General features: G+C 56.4%; 1 protein-coding gene across 1 annotated transcript; it reads left to right on the forward strand.

The window, feature by feature from the left end:
* The first annotated feature begins 282 nt into the window (after positions 1 to 282).
* On the forward strand, positions 283 to 8,803 carry Ppp1r1b (protein phosphatase 1 regulatory inhibitor subunit 1B). Its single transcript, XM_026387047.2, has 7 exons — positions 283 to 443; positions 2,058 to 2,118; positions 2,418 to 2,440; positions 2,843 to 2,918; positions 6,134 to 6,334; positions 7,898 to 8,017; positions 8,105 to 8,803. Exons 1-7 carry the CDS (start codon positions 363 to 365, stop codon positions 8,152 to 8,154), a joined length of 612 nt encoding a protein of 203 aa, XP_026242832.2. The 5' UTR covers positions 283 to 362; the 3' UTR covers positions 8,155 to 8,803.
* The last annotated feature ends 96 nt before the right edge of the window (positions 8,804 to 8,899 follow it).

An 8,899-nucleotide genomic window follows, 5' to 3' on the forward strand; every position in this document is an offset into this window, starting at 1 on the left:
CCTCGGGAGCCCGAGGAAGGAGGCAGAGCCCGGGGCGCGGGAGCCGGGCAGCCCGTTGGGGCGCGCGGGGACCTGGGCGGAGACCCGGAGCAGGAGCGCGGCGGGCCCGGGAGTGGGGGGCGCGCCGAGCCCGGCGCGGGAGGCGAGCCCGGCGGCCGAGCCCTCCCGGCGCTCGCTCGCCCTCCCCTCGCTCGGCGCGGTATTTTTATCTGTGCGGGAGCCGCCGCCTCCTCCTCCTCCTCCTCCTTTTCCTCCTCCTCCTCCTCCTTCTTCTCGCCGCACGCACTCGCTGGCAGTGCCACGGCCCGAGTAGCACAGGGGAGCGGAGCAGGGACGCAGCCCGAGATCCTGAGGCGCCCGCCATGGACCCCAAGGACCGCAAGAAGATCCAGTTCTCGGTGCCCGCACCCCCGAGCCAACTCGACCCCCGCCAGGTGGAGATGGTAAGGGGGCCGCGCTCCGCCCCGCAGCGCTCCCAGCGCACTCCCCGGAGCTGCTGAGCCCACCCGTCCGGGGTTGGGGTGCCAGGAGGGCACGTGGCCTTGGCCAAGGCGGGGGCGCCGGGCAGCGCGTGAAGTTGGCTGGAGACTCAGCAACTTTTTCCCTGCCGCCGATCCCCGGGCCTGAGAATTCTGAGACAGGCTGGTTTCCTGGGAGACTGTCCTTTCCGCCCTGCACAGTTGCCCTGGGCTAGTTCCTTTCCCTAGGTTACCACCCGGACCACTGGTCCCGATTCCAGCTCCACAGCTGGTCACATGTGAGAAAACTGGTACATCACACATTGACCCTATTACACGGCCCAGGAGTCTGAGCCTGTCACCCTGGTTCCCCACTGCCCTGCTGGCCTCCAGTCGTGTCTGACCTGGAGTGACTAGCACCTTGTTCTGACCTCTTTCTGTTGTGGGGTCCTGGAGCCCTAACCTCAAGGTGGGAAAGGTGACCAGTTACTCCCTCATGGGGGCTGGGAGGTCTCCAAATGTGTGTGTGTGTGTGTGTGTGTGTGTGTGTGTGTTTGTGGGGGGGGGTGAGGCAGAGGTCTGAGCCCACAGCCCAGCAGGGGACACTTGTTGATGAGATGCCACTGGTTTCCAGCAGAGCAGTGAGAAGGGGCCAAGTCATTCTGCGGGGATACTGGGGGTTGGGGTCTGGAGGGCAGTGCTGGAAGCTTGGCAGGGGAAAGTGACAGTTTCAGCTTGACTCACCTGGTTCTCTTTGTGCATTTCCCTGGAGCTCAAAAGGGACCTAATTAACTGACAGTTGGTCTGATTGCCAAGCTAGTGGGGGGGCAGTTGCTGGGAGTGCTCATTCCCCCACTCTCAGGATACAGCCTGGCTCCTGCGGCAAGGAGGGCAACTTCTCATTTCTCACAGGGATTGGGTGAACTCTACAGCCTGAGAAAGATTGCCAGAGAGGGCCAGAGCTCTCCCTGCCTCCAGAGATATCCCCAGGCCTCTGGGCATCTGGGACTCAGACCCACACCTGAGCCTCAGTGTGAGGCCAAGGTGTCCGCAGTGCCCTGGCTCAGTCTCCCTCTGTAGCTGGTTCCAGTTTCTTTGGAGCCCTTGAGCTGTTCTTAGGTGGGCAGGGCCATGTGGGTGCCATGACCCATGGGCATCTCCTCCAGAGGGCCCATCCTAGGCATCAGGAAGCACAAACCACAGACTAAACCACAGCTCCCAAGGTCTTCAGAAACTGGAGAGAGGAAGGGCCTCAGTGAGAGAAGATAAAAAGGGAGGTGTTAGCTCTGGAGGAGACATGAATGGAACGGGCCTGGGCTAAGAGTTAGTGACTAGGTTTTTTCTAGTCCTTTGGAGTTTATGTGCTGTGTGACCTTGAGCGCATGGCTGAACCTCTCTGCACCTCAGAGTTTTCATCTGTGCAAAATGAAAGGGTTGAGTGAGCTACAGAGTTCCTTTTAGCTCAGATCGCCTTTGATTCAAAGGCTCCCTGGGGTCTCCAAAGCATTTTCCCTGTGGCCTGGGCATGGGGGTGGAGTGGGACCTAGGGTGTTTATCCTGCAGGTGTCTATCCTGCCCCTCCTTTTTCCATCTCCTTAGATCCGGCGCAGGAGACCAACCCCTGCCATGCTGTTCCGGCTCTCAGAGCACTCCTCACCAGGTAGGGCCCCTTCTTTCCCTCCCCATCCCAGGCCCCACCCTAACTCTGATGCCTTCCTGAGGGCCCTGCCAAAGTCCCAGGAATAGGAGGCGAGCAACGACTGGGGAGTAGATAAGCTCTGGGAGCCCAGCTCACTGTTCAGGGGTTAGCAGGGCACCTCCCAACACCAGGAGGGAGGACACACCTCCTTGTCCCCAGAGACTGAGACTTTGTGAAAAGTAACTGGGATTCTTTCTCTCTCCCTCTCCCCTTCTCTCTGGATCCTCTGTTGATGCTGGTCCCTTTGATGGCTCCCTCAGAGGAGGAGGCCTCCCCCCACCAGGTGAGTTTCCTGGGGCAGCTGGAAGGAGGATGCCTGGGCCTTTTGGGGTGGAGTCGACCTGTGCCTGCATTGCCAGCCAACTAACAGAGGGTGCCACCCTGGAGAGACATCAGCATGTCAATGGGTACCTCCTCTGAGAGGTCTGGTGCCAGGGCGCCCCAACAGATCCTCCTCTGCTCAGACTGACAGTAGGATGCCCAGGGCCTAGGGTCCTAAGCCAAGCCGCAGCTTCTGGGAGCCCCCATCCCAAAGCAGCAGTGAGGTCAGGGCTCTGCCTTAGTGCAGAATTCATTGGCAAAGCCTAGACCAGTCTGCCAGGGTTGCCAACGCAGGATGAAGTGGAGAAAGGGTGAGGGGAAGGAGCCTCTGAGGAGTCCATTTAACCTGGCTCTTCCCTTGCAGAGAGCCTCAGGAGAGGGGCACCACCTCAAGTCAAAGAGACCCAATCCCTGTGCCTACACACCCCCCTCGCTGAAAGGTACTATATCCCACCTGTCTGTCCTGTCTGCCTGGCTGTTCCTTGAGCCCTGGAACTGGGCTGACAGTGGGGGAGGGGGGTGAAATGTCAGCTCTTGTCAAGCAGAGGTGATTGCTTCCTGCATCACAACCCAACTTGGAGACCAGCTCTTTCTTGCAAAACACAAGGTGCCCAAAGACTGGAAAGGGCAGCTGTGGCCCTTAAAACAGTTTGCAGGGGGTCAAAAGAAAAGACACACCCAAAGTGACAAGTGGGTGAAAGAGACTCAGTCTGCATCTCCACCGTGCAAGCCCATCAAAAGGCACCTTCTCCCATGGGTCCCCCTGTTTTTCTCTCCCCTTCACCTCTCATTTGAACAGATCTGCATCCAGGATTCGCCCCATTTCTGCTTTTCCTTTCTGTATTAACAGACAAGTCATTCCTGTAGCATATACTGAACCCCTACTGTGTGCCAGGCCTTGCTGGTGGGCACTGGGCAAAATGAGTAAGATCTGGGGGCTGGGATGTGGCTCAGTGGTAGAGTGTGTGCTCAGCATGCAGAGGCCTTAGGTTCCATCCCTAGCACTGGGAAAAAATGAGATTTGGTTCCCACCATCCTGGGCTCTTTGCCTCCAAGGTCAGCGAGAGTTCGAAGAGGGGAGGGTGTGTGACCCAGGATTGGAAGGATATAGAATCCAACACGCCAGCAAGGCAGGCAAAAGGGAAGAAAGTTGCAAAGGGCGGGAGGTGGGCATCCCAGGGGAGCCTTAGGGCCAGATGGAGACTTGGCTTCTGTCCAGGAACTGTGGGAAATGCACCTGAGGGAGAAAGGGTGCAGATCTGGTATGCAAAGGGCCTCTTCCTAGCTAAGTGCCATGCACCTACCATCTCCACCTCTACTCCAGCCTGAGTCTCTTCCTGCCTGGCTAGCCCCCTCCTCCCCTGAAGAGGGGGAGGGAGACCGGAAGGGTGTGCTGAGAGCTCCCTAGGGTGGGTTTAAACTGTTCCCTGGCACTAGCCAAGATCAACAGGTGCACCTGCCAGCCTGTCTGGGCCAGAGCTGGGAGTAGAGGAGAAGGGCAGGGGTTCTTTCTTTTCCTCCAGGACAGGAAGACGAAGGGACACAGCAGGTATGGAAGGACTTCTCTACCTGTAGGGTCACAAAGCAGGCATGAGGGAGAGGTCACATCTTTGCAGGAAAGAACATAATAATCTGCCTCCTCCTGGAAGTGATGGGGTGAGGGGGACTGTTCCCTGGATTCTTTTTGGTGGGAGGTGTGCTGGGGATTGAACCCAGGGCCTTGTGCATGCTAAACACACTCTATTGCCCATCTACATCCCAGCCTGGGGCCCAATGGTGAGTGTGGGGACATGGGGTGAGGAGACTGGGGCCAGGGTGCTTCCCATGCACCTGGCAGTGGCCAAGAATTTGTCTCCATCCACACTCCCCTTTGGGTCACATCTTGAAGAGTCTAGGTGGGGAGAGGCAGGGAGGTGGAAAAGGGGTCAGGAGCGAGGTGGGCATTCTGGGGACCATGTGTTGGGTTCTTGCGGATAAAAAAGGGAGACGTGCTGGGTGGGGGGAGTTCAGGGTCCCAGAAGTGAAGAAGCTGGAGGAGGCAGCCTGGGGAAGCTAGGGGAAGCAGGCACGAGGAAGAGGGAGGATGAGGGAGGCAGGCGAGGTGAGGCACGAGGGAGGCCACGGGAGCCAGCACAGGTGCTGCACACACCTATTGTCACTGCAGCTCACGAACTGGAGTCTCCTCCCCCGGCTGGGGGGGAAAGGAAGCTGCCCCAGCTGCCACCTTCTCTCTCTCCCTCAGGGGCCCTCTCCCAGAGGGCACTGTTTGGTAGGATCCTGCTCCTTTCTGGGCCAGGGAAAGGGCCTGGCAGGCACGGGGGTTTGTAGGGAAGGATTCAAAGGCCTTAGGGGCGGGTGGGCAACACTGTCTTGGCTGGGGGCGGGATGCTGCAAGGCCAGAGCTCTCACATTTGGTTCAAGGTAGAACTTTGCTGAGTGCTCAAGGCCAGGGCAGGGCAGTTTATGACTTATTGCACTTTTATTGCCTGGGGATCTTGCCCAGAGTCAGCGGGAGGCACTGGTCTGGCTGCTGGGGGCAGGGCGGGGCAGTAGGCACACACAATGCACCCTCTGTGCCTGTCCCTGAGCTGGCAGGAGCACTGGGCCTTCTCACTGCACCGGAGGATTCCAGCCAGGATCTACCCCCTGGACTTTCTGAGGGGAGGGTGGTGGGCAGACCAAGGAGCTGCTCAACTCTGCCCTGCTGGGCAGTGTCTGGCCTGGGGGCCATGAACTGAATGTCCCATGAGCTTTAAAATCTACCAGCCTTTGACCCCCTGCCGACTCTGCTCAGTCTCAGCTCAGGATATTTCCTCAGCCCTGTCATGCCCCAGAACCCTCAGTGTGGCCCTTTTCTCCCAGCCCCCTGTTCCTTTCCATCTTTGTGAAACTTTCCTCCAGCCACCCACACTGTTCCCTTCCTAGGCCCTATCCAAGCAGGTCTTGGTGGTGGTGGGGTGTGTTTGCTGCTTTCTAGGTCACCGCAGAGGGAGCTGGGAGCTTGGGGATGTGGGTCAAGATTGTGGGGGCTGCATCTGAACAGGCCACTTCCCCAGGCATGGACTTCATTGGCTGCAGACTATTGATTCTTCAATCCAGAATCAATTATTCCTACTCTTGGAGCCTGGGGCAGGGATGTGTGGATTGGCATCTAAGACGGGGTGGTTTGGTGGTGGTGGGGTATTGCATGAGGACTGGGGTGAGCCATGAGCCCTAAGCAGGCAAGGTTCTCCCCCAGAAATGGAAAGGAGCAAAGCCCCAGCCCACAGACAGCAGCTTCTGCCTGGTGGATACTGTCTGTCTCCAGGACTGGCTGGTTGGCAAGGCCAGCTCCCCAGCCAGGGCATGGTTAGCTGCTGCTGTGCCTGTCGGGTCTGGTCTTGCCCAGCCTGGCACCCTATGGTGTGGGACTGCTTTGTGGTGCCAGTCTCTGGGGGTGGCCAATATCTTGGGACAACTTAAGAACCAAGTGATCAAATTTACCCCCTGCTGCTTCTGCCTTGGTCTGGCCTCCAGCAGGCTGGCCTGTAGCCTTTGGCCCTTGAACTGTGTCTCCTGAGAAAGTTACCCCTACCCCAGACTCATGGGGAGGAGCTCTGGGGGCTGTATCTTGAGCCTGACTGACCCTCGCCTTCCGGGGTCCTCTCTGTGCCAGCCGTGCAGCGCATTGCTGAGTCCCACCTGCAGACCATCAGCAACTTGAGTGAGAACCAGGCCTCGGAGGAGGAGGATGAGCTGGGAGAGCTGCGGGAGCTGGGTTACCCAAGAGAGGAGGATGAGGATGAGGAGGAGGATGAGGACGAGGAGGAAGAAGAAGACAGCCAGGCTGAAGTCCTAAAGAGCATCAGGGGGTCTGGTAAGCTGAAGGGACTGTGAGGCGTGGGTGCTCCTGGAGGATCTTGGAACACCCCTTCCAGTACAGTTTCATACAGGTACACGGCAATGACACCATGGGGCCTCCCCTCCTCCCGTCCCACAGAATTCCTCACACTTAACCTCACCTATGACTTTGGCTTCCTCCAGTCTTGGCTTTTTCCTCTCACAATCAGATTTTCCTTAATGATTCCTCTCTTCCCTAAGAGTTAAGGCAAGACCACATGAGGGTTTGAGGTTAGAAGTAAAAAAGGGGGACTGGGGTTGTGGCTCAGCGGTAGAGCGCTCGCCTAGCATGTGCAAGGCCCTGGGTTCGATCCTCGGCACCATATAAAACAAACAAATAAATAAATAAATAAAGGTATTGTGTCCAACTACAACTAAAAAAAAAAAAAAAAAGAACTAAAAAAGGACTTTCCACACAAGAGCAATGAGAGGATGTGAGGAGATTCAGGGATAGTGGACTGAGAGAGCCCAATTTCCCCAGTGCCTGTATTTCTGAATCTGGGATGTGGTCTCTGGGATGCAGGGGGCTGGCTGATTTGCCCTCTCCAGGACCCAAGGACTGTTTCTTCCTTTTCCTTCCTAGGGGGATGGAGGGTGCCCTCTAGTGTCCAGATGGAGAATCTAGATTTAAGAACCAATTTGGTCCTCTGCACCTCTGACCTCAGCTGCCTGGGGAAAAGGGATCAGAGAGAAGCTTAAAACCTCCATAGAAGGGGCCTGAAGGCAGAGGCTCCAGGTCCAAAAATCTCCATGGGCCATCCTAAAACCCACAGAATTCTGGGCAGAAAGATCTCACCCATCCCACAGTTATTTCTTCCAGCCTGGCCATGGAAGGCTGTGCCACATCTATCCCTCCTACTGCACCCTAAACTTTGTGGTATCATTATTTATGGGAATGACAAACAGCTGACTATCCCTGCTTGAAGTATTTAACCCTTAAACCCAAACAAGATAGCTTGGGTCACCTCTCTGCATCCATCTCTGACAGTGAGGGGACCAGAGGACTGGAATTGTTAACTCAGCTCCAACTGAGACCCCAAGAGCAGGGAGAGGGGACCAGTCTCCCAGGACACAGGGAGAGGGGTCAAGTCTCCCAGGACAAGCAGGAGGGCACCGGGTCACATGACAAGACTACCAAGGAGCAACATTAACCCCCAGCACTCCTGAATGCTGGCACTGGGCTCTGCAGGCATTATCTCATAATCTTATTTGAGGTAATCTACATAATGTCACTCATCCACAACATCTCCTTCAGCAAGGTATGGGCTGAGTATCTAAATCATATGTTGAGTCATTGGAAGAGTTGTTCTAGTCCAGTGCTCTCTCCACTATGCTATGGTGACTCAGAAAGTTTGGCCTCAGTCATCAGAGTAGCTCTTTCTCCAGGACATCCAGATGGACACTCAAAGCCTGTGTTGGTTAGTTTGCGGTGAAGGAATGGAACCCAGGGTCTCACATGTGCTAGGCATGTGCTCTACCACGGAGTTAGACCTCCAGCCCATCAAAGTTTGTGTTTTGATTCCCTGTCTTCCATCCCTAGCTGGGCAGAAGATAAGCTATGGCCAGGGTCTGGAGGGGCCCTGGGAACGTCCACCCCCTCTGGATGAGCCTCAGAGAGATGGAACCTCTGAGGACCAACTGGAAGACGCAGCACTAAGTGGTAAGGTTTTGAGCGTGGGACAAAGAGATGGAGTGGGAAACTTGGGGGTGGGGCCAGGCCCTGACTTCCTCTCTATTTGCTTTGCAGAGCCAGGGGAGGAGCCTCAGCGCCCCAGCCCTCCTGAGCCTGGCACTTAAGTTCCCAATCATGCCTCTCCCCAGAGGAAGTGGAGGGGGCACCGCTCTTCCCTAGAAGCCCACTCTGCCCTCATCCTGTTTTGTACCCTTCCCCTCACCTGCTAGGGCTGCGGCTTCTAAGTTCTAGAAGACTAAGGCTGGTCTGTGTTTGCTTGTTTGCCCGCCCTTGGCTGATGCCCAGAGTCTCTGATGCCTATCCCTGCCAGTTGTTCCTCCATTCACCCAGTGGGAGGTGGGATATGAGCAAGCCCACGCTGGAAAAATCAGAAACCCAAAACAAGGATTGCCCCTTTATAATTCCACTCCTCAGATCCTCTCCCCTGGGCACAGGAGACCCACAGGGCAGGACCCTAAGATCTGGGGAAAGGAGGTACTGAGAACCTGCAGGTGCCCTTAGATCTTTCTCCATCCCCTCTTCTTTGGAAAACTCCAAGTCACTACCCCTTTCACTGGCTTCTACCAGGACCCAGGACAAGACTTTTTTCTCCACAGCCTCCAAGTTTTGGAACTCTTCCCTTTATCACCCCTGCTCCTCCTGGGTGCCTGGAAGATGGACTGGCAGAGGCTGCTTTGTTGCATTTTGTTTGTGCTTTGATGCCAGGAATGCCACCTAGTATATGTCCTTAGAAGGGGCACACGTTGGGGGGGGGCGCCAGGATTTCCTTGTCCTCCAGCTGTTCTGTCCCCTTCTCCTTCTTCCCTGACTCTAGACCTGAATCGCCCCCATGCTGTAATAAATCTTTGT

Source organism: Urocitellus parryii, chromosome 7, assembly GCF_045843805.1.
Source record: "Urocitellus parryii isolate mUroPar1 chromosome 7, mUroPar1.hap1, whole genome shotgun sequence".
Classification (NCBI taxonomy): Eukaryota; Metazoa; Chordata; class Mammalia; order Rodentia; family Sciuridae; genus Urocitellus; species Urocitellus parryii.

Bases quoted from the DNA above. Each gene is read 5' to 3' on its own strand.
- Ppp1r1b (XM_026387047.2), top strand. From the start codon at position 363: ATGGACCCCAAGGACCGCAAGAAGATCCAGTTCTCGGTGCCCGCACCC. The intron at 444-2,057 runs GTAAGGGGGCCG...CCATCTCCTTAG, and splicing joins ACCCCCGCCAGGTGGAGATG to ATCCGGCGCAGGAGACCAAC. The intron at 8,018-8,104 runs GTAAGGTTTTGA...TTTGCTTTGCAG, and splicing joins GGAAGACGCAGCACTAAGTG to AGCCAGGGGAGGAGCCTCAG.